This window comes from Thalassophryne amazonica, chromosome 6 (genome assembly GCF_902500255.1).
Source record: "Thalassophryne amazonica chromosome 6, fThaAma1.1, whole genome shotgun sequence".
Lineage (NCBI taxonomy): Eukaryota > Metazoa > Chordata > Actinopteri > Batrachoidiformes > Batrachoididae > Thalassophryne > Thalassophryne amazonica.
The window spans coordinates 6,433,377-6,456,146 of NC_047108.1; the positions used below are offsets into that span (position 1 = coordinate 6,433,377).

Consider the following 22,770-nt stretch of genomic DNA (forward strand, 5'->3'; position numbering starts at 1 on the left):
AAAAGAGTGAATGAGTTTTGCAAAATGCACCTACCAAGGAGAAAGTAGTCTATAGTCTTGCCAAAAGGGAGATTAATTCAATAAATGTGTTCAGGCATTTGATAATTTGATTCAGGGAATAGGGTTCAGTGTTTTAGCAACTGTGAAAAACTGTAATCATTTATGCAGGATTGGTAAACAAATTAATGTAACAGTACAAATAATGAGCATATTCGTTACTGTATGTCTTATTACTCTGTATTGTCAGTTTTTCCTTTTCTTTAATTTTTCTTTTGCACTCATTTTTAAAATAAATTTAGCTTATTTTTAATTTGTGTTAATAATTTTGTGTTCATTGTTTTTAACTCTTATTTCTGCAATAAAATCACATATACAATAAGCCTTACAAAAGTGCCTTACAAATATCGAATATTATTCCAAAGTGGTTATTTATTTATTTTTGGTTCGTTTTATTGTGTCACTTCCGGGTGCCCTTTTCCCACCGGAAGTTATAAGTGTCCCGTGCGGCAACAACAATCACAGATCGAAGATGGAGAGCGCGAACGCTGGCCGCAATATGAGCTTAGCGGCTTTACAGAGACAAGATCCGTACATCAACAAGCTGCTCGATGTGACCGGACAGGTGGCACTTTACAACTTCAACTCCGAAGCCAACGAGTGGGTGAGTTTGTCTGAAAACTGAAACTGATCGGGCTCTTAGCATGTTAAGCTAACGCTATGTAATCAGAACAACAGTGTCATTTTTTTTGTCCATGTTACATATGTTAGAAAGCACGCTGTTAACAGTGGCTTTGTTTTTCATTACTTCCAGTTATGTCCTTTTAGCTTATGGCTAAGACATAGCTTCAAGTTGTTTTGCTTTTTTGAGAGAACCTTTTTTCCCCTTTCAGGAGAAAACTGAAATCGAGGGAACACTGTTCGTTTATGCGAGGTAACAAGCTGTTATCTTCTTCTTTTTTGTGCACCTGTTTTATCGTATCCACTCACTGGTGTGTTAATAATTCCAAATCCTATTAGTATGTAGCGCCGCCTTGTTACGGTTAGAGGTTAAAAATGGATAGAGATCGGATGCCTGGAATGCCATGTTCGAATTTTTTTTAACCCCATGTAACAGAGCTCAGTGATTAGGTACGTGATATACAACCCCTGGCAAAAAGTATGGAATCACCGGCCTCGGAGGATGTTCATTCAGTTGTTTAATTTGGTAGAAACAAAGCAGATCACAGACATGACGCAAAACTAAAGTCATTTCAAATGGCAACTTTCTGGCTTTAAGAAACACTAAGAAATCAGGGGCAAAAAATTGTGTCAGTCAGTAACGGTTACTTTTTTAGACCAAGCAGAGGGAAAAAAAATATGGAATCACTCAATTCTGAGGAAAAAAATATGGAATCATGAAAAACAAAAGAACGCTCCAACACATCACTAGTATTTTGTTACACCACCTCTGGCTTTTATAACAGCTTGCAGTCTCTGAGGCATGGACTTAATGAGTGACAAACAGTACTCTTCATCAATCTGGCTCCAACTTTCTCTGATTGCTGTTGCCAGATCAGCTTTACAGGTTGGAGCCTTGTCATGGACCATTTTCTTCAACTTCCACCAAAGATTTTCAATTGGATTAAGATCCAGACTATTTGCAGGCCATGACATTGACCCTATGTGTCTTTTTGCAAGGAATGTTTTCACAGTTTTTGCTCTATGGCAAGATGTATTATCATCTTGAAAAATGATTTCATCATCCCCAAACATCCTTTCAATTGATGGGATAAGAAAAGTGTCCAAAATATCAATGTAAACTTGTGCATTTATTGATGATGTAATGACAGCCATCTCCCCAGTGCCTTTACCTGACATACAGCCCCATATCATCAATGACTGTGGAAATTTACATGTTCTCTTCAGGCAGTCATCTTTATAAATCTTATTGGAACAGCACCAAACAAAAGTTCCAGCATCATCACCTTGCCCAATGCAGATTCGAGATTCATCACTGAATATGACGGTTACTTTTTTAGACCAAGCAGAGGGAAAAAATATGGAATCACTCAATTCTGAGGAAAAAATTATGGAATCACCCTGTAAATTTTCATCCCCAAAACTAACACGTCTGTCTCAATGTTCCGAAAAAGTGCAGATGTCCACGTCTTCCGCAATTCCTGTGGAAGTCAGACGACGTCCCAGATCAACACAGCATCCAGTGTGGAAATGAACGGCACATTCCACTGTTACAGGAGTTTTTGTCATGGAAAGAGGAGCGGAGGAATTCCGCGTGTCATGGTGGAGCCGCATGGCGCAAAGCAACGCCATGATGAAGCCTCACAGGACATGTTCTGGCATGTCGAGCTCATGCACAATTTCTTGGATAGTCACACGACTGAAAAGCCACCGAAAGCCGTCTGAAAGCCGTCCTGTGAGACCAACACGGAGGTGCTTTTGTCCCGCGCCATTCGCAGCTCTGTGGCGCATTCATCCGCTCCTCTTTCCATGAAAAAAACTCCTGTAACAGTGGAATGTGCCGAAAAAGTCTTGATGACCACGTCTTCTGCCATTTTTGTGGAAGTCAGACGACGTCCCGGATCAACAAAGCCGTCACGTTGGAAATGATCTGGTTGATTCAGCCTGTCGATCGGCGCTCAGAGTGCGCCGCGCTCTCAGCAGCTGTGGGCGGTCTAGTGTGAGATGTTATGATGCTCACGCAGAGGAGTTGGTAGATGGTCCTTGTTATAATGAGGTCGTTGTTGCTAGAAACTATAGATTTGCAGCTGTGTCTGTCCAGCAGGAAGTTCATCATAGACATGGGCAGATTGACAAAGAAGTTGCTGACAGTAGCGGTGTCCTTGTTGTTAATAGAGAGAGCAATGATAATAACATTGATGAAGGAGCTGTACCTGGTCTCTGCAGAAAGAGGGCAAGAGACGAAGTTGATAAACTGAAATACAAATGTTTAAGAAAGTACAGTGACATTACTGACAGTGACGTTGACAAAGATCCACTGCCAGGTCCATCTTGGAAATGGGCAAGAGACAAAGATGATGAGGGTGACAGGAAGTCAAAACAGTTCAGAAAGTACAGTGACACTGCTGACAGTGACTGAAGATCCACTGCCTGGTCCTTCAACAAATGGGTAAGAGATGAAGATAATGAGGAGGAAATACAAATGGTTAAGTAAGTACAGTGACACTGCTGATGGTGATAAAGATCCACTGCTTGGTCCCTCTCAAAAAAGGGCAAGAGATAAAGATGATGAGGGTGACAAGAAGTCAGAAGTGTTACGAAAGTCAACATAGATTGTTGACAGCAACAATAATAATGTTGATGAAGATGCACTGCCTTGTCGCTCTAGAAAGAGCTCGTGAGATGAAAACCATGAGGATGCGAGATGAACACTAAACAGTCCAATGAGATTTCTCACAGCAATAATGAGGATATAGTGAGCAGGATCCACATCATGACCAAGATACCAGTTGATGACTGACACCTGGACAACAATGATCATTAAGTTGAGTACACTGGATGTACCACATGTGACAAGTGTTGGTAATGTTGAGCAAGTGAGGTGCAACAAACAATCTGCTCGATGATGTGGCAATTTGTTCTCAATAAGGACCAGGAAGATTGGTGTCATAATTCATGTCTGTGGTGCCTGTTTTCTGACTCTCGGGATTTTGATAACTTGTTGATACTGAACTGGAATTCATGATAGTATTTACACATCTGTGTGATTTTTCAGTTAGATGGGTTTCCCAGAGACATTCTGATTTCCTTATTGATTGTTTAAAGTGCATGTCCCTGGTAGATGAAATGTGAGAATGAGCTGACTAAATAAAGAATTATGAAAATACTGTGTGTAGGGCTGCAGCTATCGATTATTTTAGTAATCGCATATTCTATCATTTATTCTGGCAATTAATCAAGTAATTGGATAAAAAGTACTTTTGCATTTTTAAACAACATCAATAGTCCAGGGCTCTCCCTCAGCAATGGCACAATGTCTCTGCGCCAAAATCTTAGTAAATCAGAAGAGACACACACATCCAAGATGTGTAAAAAAGGGGTGCTGGATCAAAAAGAGATATCAAACCAAAAATCCACACAACCTGAGCACTCCCATGCAAAAAGCTTTATTTGGACACAAAAAGCAAAATGCACCAAAATCTTGACATTTTGCTGAAATTGCAATGGCATGTGGTTTCTGTTTTTTTTTTTTTTTTTTTTCTTTCCCCCCAGCTTGTAAAAGTAACCATTTTTTCTTTTTTTAAGGTTGGCAGACCAGGTCCCTGCATGTTTTTTTTGTTTTTTTTAAGTCCTCTTTCTCTGCAGTTCAGCAGATGCATTTCAGCTGGATGTTGAACATGCAAGTCTCGCAGTCACTTTTTTTCTTATTATTTTATTTAAGTTACCGTGTATGTGAAGCATTGTGTGTTGCCCAAAAAAAAAGCGAAAATTAAAAAGTGAAACACAGTGCGAGTCAGCGAAACACAGAAGAAAGAGTGGACGTTTGCTGAGAAGATCTTTCAGAAACTGTTTCAGTGTGGCCGGGGACAGAGCTGTGACTCGCCCAGCCTCTCACACCAATTCAATTTAATTCAATTTATTAATTTATATAGCGCCAAATCACGACAAAGTCGCCCCAAGGCGCTTCACATAATTCACAACAACACAAATTAATCTAAAATCAAAATTAAAAGCAAGAAAAGCACAGTAAAAAGATAAAACAGTAGAATAAAAAGAAATTAAAAGCAAACACAAACAGATTAAAAATGAATGATAAGACAGTCTAAAAAAAGTGGGTCTTCAGTCTTGATTTAAAAATCTCCACTGTGTCAGACTGCCGAATAACAGCAGGTAGATCGTTCCAAAGAGCCGGACCACGGTAGGAGAAGGCTCTATACCCCACAGACTTTTTGTTCATCCTCGGAACACACAGAAGCCCTGCGCCCTGTGTGCCCTTCGCAGGTACGTAGGGCTTAACCAAGTCCGCCATGTAGGAAGGTGCCAGTCCATGAACAATTTTATAAACCAACAATAAAACTTTAAAATCTGATCTGGCAGAAACCGGTAGCCAATGAAGGGATGCCAGAATGGGAGTAATGTGGTCAAACCTTCTACTTTGTGTCAAAAGTCTGCTAGCAGCATTCTGTACCAGCTGAAGTCCTCGAATGCTAGACTGCGGCAGGCCAGAAAATAAAGCATTACAATAATCCAATCTAGACACCAGGCTGAGAGAAAGAGACAGCAGCCAGCTGCCCAGTCAGTAGTCACTCCCCATGTCGAGTGGACCATGTGTTTTTTAAAAATACACAAACGCACAGCTTCGCTTTAAATGTGCAGTCAGTCTATTTCAGATGATTAGCGTGGACCCTCTTTCTCTTAAAAGGCTTAATTTTACTCTATATGTCATGTTGGAAAATGGTTGCTTTAGGTGCCAATTTGATTAGCATTTACACGGCTTATGGGAATCCCCTAGTCTTCTTCTGTTTTTTTTTTTTTTTTTTCTGGGACGTTGCAGTGCCACACACAGGCTTGGCATATGTACTCCAACATTAAACAACGCTTCGAGGCACAGGATTTGCCTCGAACATTTTTTGTAATCAAATTATTCGAGTTAGTTGAATAATCGTTTCAGCCCTAACTGTGTCTGTGTCTGTGTCTGTGTCTGTGTCTGTGTCTGTGTCTGTGTCTGTGTCTGTGTCTGTGTCTGTGTCTGTGTGTGTGTGTGTGTGTGTGTGTGTGTGTGTGTGTGTGTGTGTGTGTGTGTGTGTGTGTTGTATTTTTGGTGCCATATGCTTTGAGACATTAAGCCATATACATGGGAAATTTTGCCTGATTTGATTGGCCGCTGATAAATGCTCAGAAATGTTAACCTGCGAGAAATGCTGATTTCGGTGACGTCACTTTGGGAACCACCTTACAGAACCATTTTAGCTTTTCTATTAGAGTGAATGGAGAAAAACATTTTTTTTATATATAGTTTGAATTAGGTGTTTTTAGTGTTGTTGCACAGTGAATATGTTGAAATGGTGAACAGGTGTGTTTTGGGGTGTTAGTTGCACAGTTTTCCCAAGGATAAGATTTTTGAGAGGGAAGGTGGGAGTGTTGTGTTTTGTTTGTTTGTTTTTATTATTTAAAAACCTCCCTGAAAGCCCGCAGAAATGAAGCCATCGCAGCATGGGAAATGGGCTTCAAAAAACATGTCTAAACATTGATTCTGTAGTGTGAGTGTTTAATTGTAAGTTTTTCAATGGTAGACAGTGGGGGTTCCAGAGTAGTTTTATGTTCGGAGTAAACAAAACTCCTAATTTGCAAGTATTTAAAAAAAAAAAAAAAATGCTTCCTTGGAAGGTCTTATTTATTGAGCAGTTGTTGAAATGGCATTAGTTTCTTCGTTGTTCAAGTCTTTTATCTTGCTCAGTCCTCTGTCTTTCCACTGTTTGAATCCCAAATCACATTGCCCTGTTTTAAAGTTATTTCCCCAAATAGGTGCGGAACATGAAAGCTTAAGATTTTCATTCACAAAAGTGTGGGCTTCATGCCAGACTGATATAGTGTTATTCAGAAATGGATTTTGCGTGCATTTTCTAAGTATTTTATTTTGTGATGAGTAAAGGTACAGGCACAATGGAAGTTCCAGTGTGCCGTTTTCTATCGCTATCCAAGCCCGAACCTCTGTTTTACAAAAATAATACATGGCAGCCCGAAGTTGGGCTGCCCAGTAATAAAGTTTAAAATTGGGCAGTCTAAGGCCTCTACAATCATATGGTAGGTAGAGGAGAGAGAGAGACGTAACCTAGGGTGTTTATTATTCCATATAAAGCAGGTGAAGCTTTTTTTAGTGTAGAAAAGAAGGAGGCTGGCCAGGGGAGGGGGAATTGACGGAAATAGGTATAGAAATTTAGGTAGAATTGACACCTTAATAATATTAACACGTCCCATCATAGAGATAGGCATTGTGCTCCATTTCTCTAGAGTTTCTCTTACTTCTTTCACCAGAGGATCATAGTTGACTGGGATGATGCTTCCAATATCTGGGGCTATTTTAATTCCTAAATCCTTCTGTGGCAATAGCAAACTGTGCATAGACTGGTGGACCCTCTCGCTCATTTTTATTCAGCAATAACATGGTACTCTTACTGCTGTTGATTTTATAACCATAAAATTTCCCAAAACTCTCCAGAAGATGACATAGTGCCTTTAGTGAGGGTCCCAAATTCGTCAAAAACAAAACAATGTCGTCCGCGAAGAGAGACAAACGATGCTCCGTTCCGCTTATAGTTATGTCTGATATTTCAGCTGACTGGCGGATTGCCATGGCCAGGGGTTCAATGGCAAACAAGAATAATAAGGGGGACATAGGGCAGCCCTGGCGTGTAGATCTGCCAAGATTAAAAGATTTTGATATTTGGTTGTTAGTTAGAATTTCTACTACCGGTTGGGTGTACAATAATTGGATCCACTGTAAATACTTCTGTCCAAATTCAAATCTTTTAAGAATATCAAAAAGATACCTCTATTCGATCCTGTCAAAACCCTTTTCGGCGTCCAATGACAGGATCGCATAGTCCCTGGCATTTTGTTTAGCAATACAGAGCATTTAACAACCTACTTGTATTGTGAAATGCTTGTCTGCCCTGCACAAATCCATTTTGGTCATTGGCATTCAGATTGGGTATGACTTTTTCAATTCGTTTAGCCAGGGCCTTGCATAGAATTTTAGTGCCACATGACATTAAAGATATGGGACAATAAGATGCTCTTTCTGATGGGGATTTACCTGGTTTTAACAGAAGAGAAATTACGGCAGAACTTAGTGATGGAGGTAGTACTCCTTTTTTTGTAAGATTCATTGAACATCTCTAAGAGATGTGGTAGCAATTTTCCTGAGAATTTCTTACATATTTCTGTAGGCAAGCCATGCGGCCCTGATGCCCTCCCACTACTCATACTTTTCAGAGCATCCAATAGTTCTTCAACACTTAAACTTTTCTCCATATTAATTTTAGCCTCCTCAGCTAAAGTTGGGAACTGAAGTTGGTCTAGAAACTAATTTTGTTTTCCAGAGCAGTCTGGGTATTCAGATTTATATAGCTCTTCCTAGTATATTGTAAAGGCAGTGTTTATTTCAACTGGATCAAACAGATCTTTTCCATCTTCTAATTTAATAGTTGATGGCTCAATGTGTTTGTATCTTTTTCATTCTCCATGCTAAGAGTTTCCCAGCCTTTTCTCCCTGATCGTAATATGACTGCTTTAACCATAGTAAATTGGAAGTTATCTTATTGGTAGTTAGCTCGTTATATTGGGATTTCAATAAAAGAAGCTCATGCTGTTTTCCGGGAAATCATTATTATAAAGTTCCTGTTCCAACTCCCTGACTGGCCTCTACTGGTGGTTGGCTCTCACTGCGGTATTGTATCACTTCCTGTTCCGGAGCACAGCAGTGTTTTGCTGTATCTGTTAGCTGTTTAATCTGCGCAGTTAGATTGATCTAGTTACCTAGATAACGATTTGCTTCACAGTGTAATCTTCACGTGCCTTAACTAAAGCACTCCCTCTGCTGAATCACCTCTAAATTATTTACAGATTATTCATTTTGTGTGTTTTTAGGAATCCGCTAGCTTAGCGCAGCTACTAGCTCTTAGCCGGTTTAGCATGGCGGCTTCTCCTGTCTCTCCCGCACTTTTCTGCTCTGGGTGTGAAATGTTCAGTTATTCCTCGGCCTCCTTTAGCAGTAATGGTACTTGTAATAAGTGTAGCTTATTCGTAGGTTTGGAGGCCAGGCTGGGCGAATTGGAGACTCGGCTCCGCACCTTGGAAAATTCTACAGCTAGCCAGGCCCCAGTAGTCGGTGCAGACCAAGGTAGCTTAGCCGCCGTTAGTTTCCCTCTGGCAGATCCTGAGCAGCCGGGAAAGCAGGCCGACTGGGTGACTGTGAGGAGGAAGCGTAGTTCTAAACAGAAGCCCCGTGTACACCGCCAACCCGTTCACATTTCTAACCGTTTTTCCCCACTCGGCGACACACCCGCCAAGGATCAAACTCTGGTTATTGGCGACTCTGTTTTGAGAAATGTGAAGTTAGCGACACCAGCAACCATAGTCAAATGTCTTCCGGGGCCAGAGCAGGCGACACTGAAGGAAATTTGAAACTGCTGGCTAAGGCTAAGCGTAAATTTGGTAAGATTGTAATTCACGTCGGCAGTAATGACACCCGGTTACGCCAATCGGAGGTCACTAAAATTAACATTGAATCGGTGTGTAACTTTGCAAAAACAATGTCGGACTCTGTAGTTTTCTCTGGGCCCCTCCCCAATTGGACCGGGAGTGACATTTTTAGCCGCATGTTCTCCTTGAATTGCTGGCTGTCTGAGTGGTGTCCAAAAAATGAGGTGGGCTTCATAGATAATTGGCAAAGCTTCTGGGGAAAACCTGGTCTTGTTAGGAGAGACGGCATCCATCCCACTTTGGATGGAGCAGCTCTCATTTCTAGAAATCTGGCCAATTTTCTTAAATCCTCCAAACCATGACTATCCAGGGTTGGGACCAGGAAGCAGAGTTGTAGTCTTACACACCTCTCTGCAGCTTCTCTCCCCCTGCCATCCCCTCATTACCCCATCCCCGTAGAGACGGTGCCTGCTCCCAGACCACCAATAACCAGCAAAAATCTATTTAAGCATAAAAATTCAAAAAGAAAAAATACTCTAGCACCTTCAACTGCACCACAGACTAAAACAGTTAAATGTGGTCTATTAAACATTAGGTCTGTCTCTTCTAAGTCCCTGTTAGTAAATGATATAATAATTGATCAACATATTGATTTATTCTGCCTTACAGAAACCTGGTTACAGCAGGATGAATATGTTAGTTTAAATGAGTCAACACCCCCGAGTCACACTAACTGCCAGAATGCTCATAGCACGGGCCGAGGCGGAGGATTAGCAGCAATCTTCCATTCCAGCTTATTAATTAATCAAAAACCCAGACAGAGCTTTAATTCATTTGAAAGCTTGACTCTTAGTTTTGTCCATCCAAATTGGAAGTCCCAAAAACCAGTTTTATTTGTTGTTATCTATCATCCTCCTGGTCGTTACTGTGAGTTTCTCTGTGAATTTTCAGACCTTTTGTCTGACTTAGTGCTTAGCTCAGATAAGGTAATTATAGTGGGCGATTTTAACATCCACACAGATGCTGAGAATGACAGCCTCAACACTGCATTTAATCTATTATTAGACTCAATTGGCTTTGCTCAAAATGTAAATGAGTCCACCCACCACTTTAATATCTTATATCTTGTTCTGACTTATGGTATGGAAATTGAAGACTTAACAGTATTCCCTGAAAACTCCCTTCTGTCTGATCATTTCTTAATAACATTTACATTTACTCTGATGCACTACCCAGCAGTGGGGAATAAGTTTCATTACACTAGAAGCCTTTCAGAAAGCGCTGTAACTAGGTTTAAGGATATGATTCCTTCTTTATGTTCTCTAATGCCATATACCAACACAGTGCAGAGTAGCTATCGTTATCTTTGGCTGCTTTCAGTGATGCCGGTATTTGGTTAGACTCTTTCTCTCAGATTGTTCTGTCTGAGTTATTTTCATTAGTTACTTCATCCAAACCATCAACATGTCTATTAGACCCCATTCCTACCAGGCTTGACCCAGGTATCTTAGCTAATTATAGGCCAATCTCCAACCTTCCTTTTCGCTCAAAAATTCTTGAAAGGGTAGTTGTAAAACAGCTAACTGATCATCTGCAGAGGAATGGACTATTTGAAGAGTTTCAGTCAGGTTTTAGAATTCATCATACAACCCCTGGCAAAAATTATGGAATCACTGGCCTCAGCTGATGTTCATTCAGTTGTTTAATTTTGTAGAGAAAAAGCAGATCACAGACATGACACAAAACTTTTAGCTTTTCTGTATGTAAATCCCATTTCCTTTAGGCGGTTTCTTACAGCTCGGTCACAGACGTTGACTCCAGTTTCCTCCCATTCGTTCCTCATTTGTTTTGTTGTACATTTTTCGATTTTTGAGACATATTGCTTTAAGTTTTCTGTCTTGACACTTTGATGTCTTCCTTGGTCTACCAGTATGTTTGCCTTTAACAACCTTCCCATGTTGTTTGTATTTGGTCCAGAGTTTAGACACAGCTGACTGTGAACAACCAACATCTTTTGCAACATTGCGTGATGATTTACTCTCTTTTAAGAGTTTGATAATCCTCTCCTTTGTTTCAATTGACATCTCTCGTGTTGGAGCCATGATTCATGTCAGTCCACTTGGTGCAACAGCTCACCAAGGTGTGTTCACTCCTTTTTAGATGCAGACTAACGAGCAGATCTGATATGATGCAGGTGTTAGTTTTGGGGATGAAAATTTACAGGGTGATTCCATAATTGTTTCCTCAGAATTGACTGATTCCATATTTTTTTTGCTCTGCTTGGTCTAAAAAAGTAACCGTTACTGATTACCACAATCTTTTTTTCTTGATTTCTTATAGTGTTTCTTAAAGCCAGAAAGTTGCCATTTGAAATGACTTTAGTTTTGTGTCATGTCTGTGATCTGCTTTTTTTCTACAAAATTAAACAACTGAATGAACATCCTCCGAGGCCGGTGATTCCATAATTTTTGCCAGGGGTTGTAGAAAGAGGGCTCATCAGCATTAGAAGCATACACGCTTATTAAATTGACCTGGGTAGACACTATGGTACCATTAAATATAATGTATCTCCCTGATGGGTCTATGTATTTTTTTTTTTTTTTAACTGGAAGAGAATTGACTTATGGATTAGTATCATAACTCCCAATTCAGATCAGGGAGACAGACACCCTCTCTACTTTTAAGATTAGGCTTAAAACTTTCCTTTTTGCTAAAGCTTATAGTTAGGGCTGGATCAGGTGACCCTGAACCATCCCTTAGTTATGCTGCTATAGACGTAGACTGCTGGGGGGTTCCCATGATGCACTGTTTCTTTCTCTTTTTGCTCTGTATGCACCACTCTGCATTTAATCATTAGTGATCGATCTCTGCTCCCCTCCACAGCATGTCTTTTTCCTGGTTCTCTCCCTCAGCCCCAACCAGTCCCAGCAGAAGACTGCCCCTCTCTGAGCCTGGTTCTGCTGGAGGTTTCTTCCTGTTAAAAGGGAGTTTTTCCTTCCCACTGTAGCCAAGTGCTTGCTCACAGGGGGTCGTTTTGACCGTTGGGGTTTTACATAATTATTGTATGGCCTTGCCTTACAATATAAAGCGCCTTGGGGCAACTATTTGTTGTGATTTGGCGCTATATAAAAAAATTGATTGATTGATTGATAACTCCTCTAGCATGAGTAGTAAAAAAAAAAAAAAAAGCAGAATGAACTTGACCTGGCCATCTGTTATTAAACCTGTTTATATCATTCATTACCAGGTAAGTTTCCTGCAAGAAAATTATATTGGATTTCATCTGCTTGATTCTACCCAAAACCTGTTTAAGCTTTACTAATTTGTTCAGTCCTCTTGTATTCCAGCTGGAAATTTTTAATTCTGAACCATTAAACATAAAGCTATTAAACTGCTTCTAATTTGGGGGTGCCAAGTTATCCAGTAGAAAAGAAGGAAAAACCAAATGACCCTCATGCGCTTCCCCCAACTGAGCGCACGTAGACATTACAAAGTGTAATAAAGTCCGGTTATACAGAATGTTTGATCCACGCTGTGAGGAGCAATGTTGCTCATGTATTGACATTGTGTTTTGGCTCGCTAACAAATTTAAAACAGACCTTAAGCTCAACTTTCAGTAAGCCCAAAGGGGGGAAGGAGAAAAAATAAAATAAAGTAGGCAATTAAATAAGTGGATAAAAACAGGGATAATGTCTCTTTGAGTGTATCATGTTTGAAACTGAGGTTGTTTCATTAATAACTGTCCACTGCAGAAGGTAAAAAGGAAATAATAATTTAAAAAAAAAGGTAGTTAAATAAGTAGATAATCACTTCTTGCAATATTCCTCCAGAGAGACGAGGATAATGTCTCTTCGAGTGTGTCATGTTTAAAACTTAGGTTGTCTCATTAATAATTGTTAATAATAATTCTCATTAATTCTCTTAATAATTCTCATTCTCATTAATAATAGGGCACTGATTTATCAATAAGAATCATCACTCCCCTGGCTTGCGAAGTAAGACATTGCGTAAATGTTTCCTTGCATATCCTACCAATTTTTGTGTTGTCTGAAAGGGTGTGAGTCTCTTGTAGAAATACAGTGTTCGAATTAGTCTTTTAGTTTATTTATTACTGTTTTTATGTAATTCTCTGCAATTCCAGGAGGTAAATTTAACTTCTGTCTTCTGTGGCATTTACAACCCCAATTCCAATGAAGTTGACATTTCAAAGTTCACATTTCAAAAAAGCTGGGACAGTGGCAACAAAAGACTGGGACAGTTGATGAAGGCTCAAAGAACACCTGTTTGGAACATTCCACAGGTGAACAGGTTAATTGGAAACAGGTGAGTGTCATGATTGGGTATAAAAGGAGCATCCCCAAAAGGCTCAGCCATTCACAAGCAAAGATGGGGCGAGGATCACCACTTTGTGAACACCTGTGTGAAAAAATAGTCCGAGTTTAAGAATAATGTTTCTCAACATTCAGTTGCAAAGAATTTAGGGGTTCCATCAACTACAATCCATAATATACCGTATTTTCCTAACTATAAGTCGCACCAGCCACTTTATCCATTATAAAGGAAAAAAAATCATAAATAAGTCGCATGGACATACAGGTATGTTAACATGAAAAGTTCAGATGATAATATTGTGACGGCTACTGTTTTCGGATGCATATTTCACCAGTCGCAACTTGTAATCTGCAAAGTTCCTCCTCTCTTCTAAGTCCCTGTTGGTAAATGATATAATAATTGATCAACATATTGATTTATTCTGCCTAACAGAAACCTGGTTACAGCAGGATGAATATGTTAGTTTAAATGAGTCAACACCCCCGAGTCGCACTAACTGTCAGAATGCTCGTAGCACGGGCCGGGGCGGAGGATTAGCAGCAATCTTCCATTCCAGCTTATTAATTAATCAAAAACCCAGACAGAGCTTTAATTCATTTGAAAGCTTGTCTCTTAGTCTTGTCCATCCAAATTGGAAGTCCCAAAAACCAGTTTTATTTGTTATTATCTATCGTCCACCTGGTCGTTACTGTGAGTTTCTCTGTGAATTTTCAGACCTTTTGTCTGACTTAGTGCTTAGCTCAGATAAGATAATTATAGTGGGCGATTTTAACATCCACACAGATGCTGAGAATGACAGCCTCAACACTGCATTTAATCTATTATTAGACTCTATTGGCTTTGCTCAAAAAGTAAATGAGTCCACCCACCACTTTAATCATATCTTAGATCTTGTTCTGACTTATGGTATGGAAATAGAAGACTTAACAGTATTCCCTGAAAACTCCCTTCTGTCTGATCATTTCTTAATAACATTTACATTTACTCTGATGGACTACCCAGCAGTGGGGAATAAGTTTCATTACACTAGAAGTCTTTCAGAAAGCGCTGTAACTAGGTTTAAGGATATGATTCCTTCTTTATGTTCTCTAATGCCATATACCAACACAGTGCAGAGTAGCTACCTAAACTCTGTAAGGGAGATAGAGTATCTCGTCAATAGTTTTACATCCTCATTGAAGACAACTTTGGATGCTGTAGCTCCTCTGAAAAAGAGAGCATTAAATCAGAAGTGTCTGACTCCGTGGTATAACTCACAAACTCGTAGCTTAAAGCAGATAACCCGTAAGTTGGAGAGGAAATGGCGTCTCACTAATTTAGAAGATCTTCACTTAGCCTGGAAAAAGAGTCTGTTGCTCTATAAAAAAAGCCCTCCGTAAAGCTAGGACATCTTTCTACTCATCACTAATTGAAGAAAATAAGAACAACCCCAGGTTTCTTTTCAGCACTGTAGCCAGGCTGACAAAGAGTCAGAGCTCTATTGAGCTGAGTATTCCATTAACTTTAACTAGTAATGACTTCATGACTTTCTTTGCTAACAAAATTTTAACTATTAGAGAAAAAATTACTCATAACCATCCCAAAGACGTATCGTTATCTTTGGCTGCTTTCAGTGATGCCGGCATTTGGTTAGACTCTTTCTCTCCGATTGTTCTGTCTGAGTTATTTTCATTAGTTACTTCATCCAAACCATCAACATGTTTATTAGACCCCATTCCTACCAGGCTGCTCAAGGAAGCCCTACCATTATTTAATGCTTCGATCTTAAATATGATCAATCTATCTTTGTTAGTTGGCTATGTACCACAGGCTTTTAAGGTGGCAGTAATTAAACCATTACTTAAAAAGCCATCACTTGACCCAGCTATCTTAGCTAATTATAGGCCAATCTCCAACCTTCCTTTTCTCTCAAAAATTCTTGATAGGGTAGTTGTAAAACAGCTAACTGATCATCTGCAGAGGAATGGTCTATTTGAAGAGTTTCAGTCAGGTTTTAGAATTCATCATAGTACAGAAACAGCATTAGTGAAGGTTACAAATGATCTTCTTATGGCCTCGGACAGTGGACTCATCTCTGTGCTTGTTCTGTTAGACCTCAGTGCTGCTTTTGATACTGTTGACCATAAAATTTTATTACAGAGATTAGAGCATGCCATAGGTATTAAAGGCACTGCGCTGCGGTGGTTTGAATCATATTTGTCTAATAGATTACAATTTGTTCATGTAAATGGGGAATCTTCTTCACAGACTAAAGTTAATTATGGGGTTCCACAAGGTTCTGTGCTAGGACCAATTTTATTCACTTTATACATGCTTCCCTTAGGCAGTATTATTAGACGGTATTGCTTAAATTTTCATTGTTACGCAGATGATACCCAGCTTTATCTATCCATGAAGCCAGAGGACACACACCAATTAGCTAAACTGCAGGATTGTCTTACAGACATAAAGACATGGATGACCTCTAATTTCCTGCTTTTAAACTCAGATAAAACTGAAGTTATTGTACTTGGCCCCACAAATCTTAGAAACATGGTGTCTAACCAGATCCTTACTCTGGATGGCATTACCCTGACCTCTAGTAATACTGTGAGAAATCTTGGAGTCATTTTTGATCAGGATATGTCATTCAAAGCGCATATTAACAATATGTAGGACTGCTTTTTTGCATTTACGCAATATCTCTAAAATCAGAAAGGTCTTGTCTCAGAGTGATGCTGAAAAACTAATTCATGCATTTATTTCCTCTAGGCTGGACTATTGTAATTCATTATTATCAGGTTGTCCTAAAAGTTCCCTAAAAAGCCTTCAGTTAATTCAAAATGCTGCAGCTAGAGTACTGACGGGGACTAGAAGGAGAGAGCATATCTCACCCATATTGGCCTCTCTTCATTGGCTTCCTGTTAATTCTAGAATAGAATTTAAAATTCTTCTTCTTACTTATAAGGTTTTGAATAATCAGGTCCCATCTTATCTTAGGGACCTCGTAGTACCATATCACCCCAATAGAGCGCTTCGCTCTCAGACTGCAGGCTTACTTGTAGTTCCTAGGGTTTGTAAGAGTAGAATGGGAGGCAGAGCCTTCAGCAGACACCCTCTCTACTTTTAAGATTAGGCTTAAAACTTTCCTTTTTGCTAAAGCTTATAGTTAGGGCTGGATCAGGTGACCCTGAACCATCCCTTAGTTATGCTGCTATAGACGTAGACTGCTGGGGGGTTCCCATGATGCACTGTTTCTTTCTCTTTTTGCTCTGTATGCACCACTCTGCATTTAATCATTAGTGATCGATCTCTGCTCCCCTCCACAGCATGTTTTTTCCTGGTTCTCTCCCTCAGCCCCAACCAGTCCCAGCAGAAGACTGCCCCTCCCTGAGCCTGGTTCTGCTGGAGGTTTCTTCCTGTTAAAAGGGAGTTTTTCCTTCCCACTGTAGCCAAGTGCTTGCTCACAGGGGGTCGTTTTGACCGTTGGGGTTTTACATAATTATTGTATGGCCTTGCCTTACAATATAAAGCGCCTTGGGGCAACTGTTTGTTGTGATTTGGCGCTATATATAAAAAAAAAAAAAAAAAAAGTGTGATTTTCTTTTTGGTGGCATTTTTTTGGGCCTTCTCCGTGGTCTTGTTAAGTTATCAGTAATGTTGAATTTTTTTTTTTTCTATGGTAGTCAGAAGTCGCAGGAACAGTCACACAAGCCTTGAGTGCCCTCTCGTGAGCTGCATTTTACCTACGGATATGTTTGTATTTTGCGGACCACATTGCGAGCACCGTGAAGCACCATCGCTGAACGGTTCTTTTCTAACATTTTACCCGCTGTGGACCATAGTACACACCAGGTGTCAGTTGCCGATGTTTGTGCAGCACCTACCTGCGTAGCTCATGACCTCCCCGTGGTGTCGACGCCAGCTCCTTCCAAGTGCAGACGCTAATCCTCCGCCATTGCTCACTCAGTGCTCCCACGCAGCTCTCAACGTCAACTTAAACACTCTGCTCACACTGATATCCAAGGGTTGAAGCTGTTTTGTTAGTCCTCCCGGAATAACAGCAAGCACCGTGTTTGTCTGCTTCACACGCTGTTTCACAGTCATTGTCTGGGTGAGGTGAGGAATACGTGTCCAATGTTCTATTCTCTGATTGGTTATCGCGACCAGTGTGACCTATAGGGCGGCTGCCATACTACAGTGCCCATGATGCATTGCATTTCTGTTTCCGGTGGCCATTTTAAAACATAGAGCGACAATGTCACAAATAATTGTTTTATTACGGTAAATTAATTGAGAATCTACCGGTATATTTTTCATTTATAAGTCGCTCTGGAGTATAGGTTGCACCCCTGGCCAAAACGTGTAAAAAAGTGTGACTTATAGTCCGAAAAATACGATAATCAGAAGATTCAGAGAATCTGGGGAACTTTCTACATGTAAGTGGCAAGGCTGAAAACCAACACTAAATGCCCGTGACCTTCAAAACTGACATCATTGTGTAAAGGATCTTACCACGTGGGCTCAGGAACACTTCAGAAAACCATTGACAGTTCGTCGCTACATCTACAAGTGCAAGTTAAACCATGCAAAGTGAAAGCCATACATCAACAACATCCAGAAACGCTGCCACCTTCTCTGGGCCTGAGCTCATTTGAAATGGACAGATGCCAAGTGGAAAAGTGTGCTGTGGTCTGATGAGTCCACATTTCAAATTGTTTTTGGAAATCATGGATGTAATGTCCTCTGGACAAAAGAGAAAAAGACCATCCAGATTTTTACCAGCGCAAAGTTCAAAAGACAGCATCTCTGATGGTTTGGGGGTGTGTTAGTGCCCTTTGGTATGGGCAACTTAAACATCTGTCATGGCACCATCAGTGCTGAAAGGTACATCCAGGTTTTGGAGCAACACATGCTGCCATCAAAGCAACGTCTTTTTCAGGGACGTCCCTGCTTATTTCAGCAAGACACATTCTGCACATGTTACAACAGCGTGGCTTTGTAGTACAAGAGTGCAGGTACTAGACTGGCCTGCCTGCAGTCCAGACCTGTCACCCACTGAAAAAGTGTGGCACATTAAGAAGCACAAAATACAACAACGGAGACCCCGGACTGTTGAACAGCTGAAGTCATACATCAAGCAAGAATGGGAAAGAATTCCACCTACAAAGCTTCCAAAAGTGTCCTCAGTTCACAATTGCTTATTGAGTGTTGTTAGAAGGAAAGGTGATGTAGCACAGTGGTAAACATACGACTGTCCCAGCTTTTTTTAAATGTGTTGCAGGCATCCATTTCAAAATGAGCAAATATTTGCACAAAAACAATAAAGTTTATCAGTTTGAACATTAGTTTGTCTTTGTGCTGTATTCAGTTGAATATAGGTTGAAGAGGATTTGCAAAACATTGTATTCTGTTTTTATTTACATTTTACATAACGTCCCAACTTAATTGGAATTGGGGTTGTAAGATGGAGCGAAGGTCCTTTGACATAAATAAAATGTCTGAGAGTATTAACACATTTAAACATTAGAACATACATTGAACATAGTGAACCAGACTGAACAAACACCATGGAACTTATTGCTTCTGGCTACAACTGGGACAGATCTCCGAATCAGTCCAGCAAGCTTTTAAGTCAATGTTAAAAAAAAAAAAAAAACAAGAAATAACAACTTATTCGATTCTCCAGCTCCACATCACTTATACACATAAACACTGTTGAATAATATGTACTACTCTGCACATCTCACATTATTAAACATCAGCAACTAAAATGAAAAAATAAAGTGAAATAATTTCTTTCTTTTTTTTTTTTATAAAAAATAAAATTGGGGGTACTACTTCTTACATTATATGTTGGTTGTATAAAAATGTAATCTGAACTTAATTTAACATAAAAGTGCAAACTTAAAGTGCCCATGCTCAAAATGTCATCTCACCCTTGATCCTAGTAAAGAAAATTCACTGAAGCATATATGAATATGTCCACACACTCATTAGCACCAGCATTCAGTATTTATTCATCCAGCTTCCTCCTTTGTCTTGTTGTTGAAGACTTGCACCTCAGTTGGACTGCTGAACGTGTGTGTTTGTTCCCTGTACATTACCATCAGTTTAGCTGGAGGTATGAAGCCGTGTCTGAGTCCCAGGCTCCTAAGCTGCTGGTGCATTGAGTTGTACTGCCTCTGATGTTTGTGAACTTGCGAGGTTGTTATAGAATTGCACGTTTTGTTTTTGTAAAGGATTTCCTTTTTAGCTATTGCTGCCTTAATCACAGCCATTTTGTGCTTGTAGTTCACAAACCTCCTAATCAAAGTTCTTGATAGTGCATCGTTGCCTCTTCTTGGCCTGACCCAGTGTGCTCTCATCATTGGTGGACTCTGCAGGGGGGGACATGTCCAGCACCTCCGGTATCCAAGCTTCCAAAAAAGAACAGGGGTCCAGTCCTTCAGCACCTTCGAGGAGGCCCACGAGCCTCAGATTGTTCAGTCGTGACTCGTGATCTGGTCTCCAAGTCGATCATCTCCTCCAGTGCTTTATTTTTTTCTGTCAGCATGTGTACCATCCCCCGTAACTCAGTGTGCTCAGAATCTCGTCCAGTCTCGTTGAAAACTCAGACTTTAAGCTGCTTATCACCGTCAGAATTTCTTCTTTAGCCCCGGTGAGTTCATTGCTATTTTGCCCCAGAGCGTCAGCATTGGCGCTTGCCTCTGGGCTAGCACTAGCCTGTCTGCTAACGATATGCTTCATGCTCTGTGCTCCGAAACCAATCAGCTTGGCCTGCGTCTGTATTTTCCCAGTCTCTTTGTTAGGCTTTGCTTGCTTTGGCATCGCTGCTCCTATCAAAAGTTTCCTGCACTCTCAAGAGAAATTATGGTGTTATATAATTTATTTTACCCAGGATACCCTGGATTTACCCAGGATTTCAGCAGAGGAGAAAAGCATGACTTACTAGCATGCGGCCATAACCGGAAGTCCTTTTATCTATTTATTTATTTACTTAAATAATTTCCATTTGCAGTTGGTCAACACTGCTGACAAAGGGTTCCAAAAGTCAGAACCACCCACAAAAAGAGGTGGCTATGTCTTCCCCCACATACCTAACAAACTCTTTCACAAGAGTTTGTGAAAGAGTTTGTATTCCTATTACAGTGGCTATAGGAATACAAACATTTACAGTGGTGGCTGTCATAACCAGTGGTAATCCCTTGAAGAGAATAAAGATAGAATTTTGTACTCTCAATACGGCTATGTAAGGATGGCCACTTTGACCACAAAAACCTTGCGCTTCACTTGGCCATTAAAAAAAGTCAAGTGATGTTGTATTTTTCTTACTGTCAGAACTTATGTAACAGCATTAATGATGTGTTTGGCAGGTCTGCCTCACCTCACCACGGCTTCACTATTATGAACCGACTGAGCACTGAGAACTTGGTGGAGCCAATCAACAAAGATCTAGAGTTCCAGCTGCAAGATCCCTTTCTTCTCTACAGGAATGGCAACTGTGAGTACTTGCTGTCTTTCCCCCGACCCTTTCCTCCTCTCCAGTATTCAAAAATAGCTGGGGTGATGCACCCTACCACCAGATATTTTGTGCCAGGGTGGACTGGAATTGGTTTCATTTGGCAGTATTTATCCAGTATCCCTGAGGAAGTACTTTTAGAAGTTGAGCAGTTCATGGTTGAGGAATTGATATGATTATAGTATCCCATACATGTTGTACAGTTTCCACCAAAAAGGCTTAAGATCAGGCTTAAGGGTCCATTAAAGCGCTCATTATCAACTCTGTCAGGGGCTGCTGGTATGCATGTCTCCCATGTACTGTGACTTGTTAACTGCATGCCACAAAGTTGACCCATAACCAGAATTCAAGGAACTGAAAAGTTTGTTTCTGAAGGATGGTGGCCATAACATTTGGGAAAAAAGAAAAAAAAAATCTAAACACTGTTGTTTTGGATTCCTCGTTTCTTACGCTTTCTAAAAATGTATAGTTTACAAAATCTCCAAAACACTTTATCAAAATGGCACAAGGGACTGGACTAATCTCTTGACTGGATGAACACAGTTACAGTGAATCTGGAAAGCTGGCGCACCTATGTTTAGGAAGTTTTGTCCATTCCTCTTTGCAGCACCTCTCCAACTCTATCAGGTTGGATGGGGAACGTTGGTGCACAACCATTTTCAGATCTCTCCAGAGATGTTCAATCGGATTCAGGTCTGGACTCTGGCTGGGACACTCAAGGACATTCACAGAGTTGTCCTTATGACACTCCTTTGATATATTGGCTGTGTGCTTAAGGTCATTGTCCAGCTGAAAGATGAACCGTCGCCCCAGTCTGAGGTCGAGAGCATTCTGGAGCAGGTTTTCATCCAGGATGTCTCTGTATATTGCTGCATTCATCTTTCCCTCAATTCTGACTAGTCTCCCAGTTCTTGCTGCTGAAAAACATCCCCACAGCATGATGCTGCCACCACCATGCTTCACTGTAGGGATGGTGCCTGGTTTCCTGCAAACATGACTAGACATGGGCTGATAACCGGTTTCACGGTATACCGCGGTATGAAAGTCATAGTATCAAAACCACTAAAATTTTCCGTTATACCATCCCTACCGTATGAGTGAGTTATGAGAATTCTTGACAGGCAGAGTGGAGACTGCCGCCCTTCTCCCTGGCGAGCACCTCTGTCTGTGTTTACAAACAGACAGCTAACATTAGCTAGCTCTCCATCATGGCTGAAGGAGGTGAAGCCTGCACTGAACTTTTCCCTCTGTCTAAAAGGGCCAAGTCGGCTTTTTCGTTTTATTTTCCGGGGAATAGCCCTTCAAACCAAAAACGGTGGCAACAAGGCACTGGAGCTATGGCCTGTGTTGGACTCGGAGCAATTCATGATACCCACAAAGGATTATATGGAAGGAGTAAACTTTATCCCATCTTTGAAACTACTGAGAAGTAAAAGCGGTGGACTCGAGTCGTGCTTGTGGTCGACCAAATTTCTCCCACAAACTGTTTCTTAAAGAAATCATTTAGGAATATATACAGTAGTGTTCAGAATAATAGTATTGCTATGTGACTAAAAAGATTAATCCAGGTTTTGAGTATATTTCTTATTGTTACATGGGAAACAAGGTACCAGTAGATTCAGTAGATTCTCACAAATCCAACAAGACCAAGTATTCATGATATGCACACTCTTAAGGCTATGAAATTGGGCTATTAGTAAAAAAAGTAGAAAAGGGGGTGTTCACAATAATAGTGTGGCATTCAGTCAGTGAGTTTGTCAATTTTGTGGAACAAA

The 22,770-nt window shown here is 40.4% G+C and overlaps 1 protein-coding gene across 1 annotated transcript in view; it reads left to right on the forward strand.

Moving 5' to 3' along the window:
- Positions 1–498: 498 nt before the first annotated feature.
- The window catches only part of dcp1a (decapping mRNA 1A), a 48,462-nt gene continuing 26,190 nt past the window's right edge, over positions 499–22,770 (forward strand). The window contains exons 1-3 of the mRNA XM_034171707.1: positions 499–661; positions 891–931; positions 20,850–20,977. Of these exons, the coding sequence (XP_034027598.1) occupies positions 530–661; positions 891–931; positions 20,850–20,977 (301 nt within the window). The 5' untranslated portion in view covers positions 499–529. The remainder of the gene's footprint in view (positions 662–890; positions 932–20,849; positions 20,978–22,770) is intronic.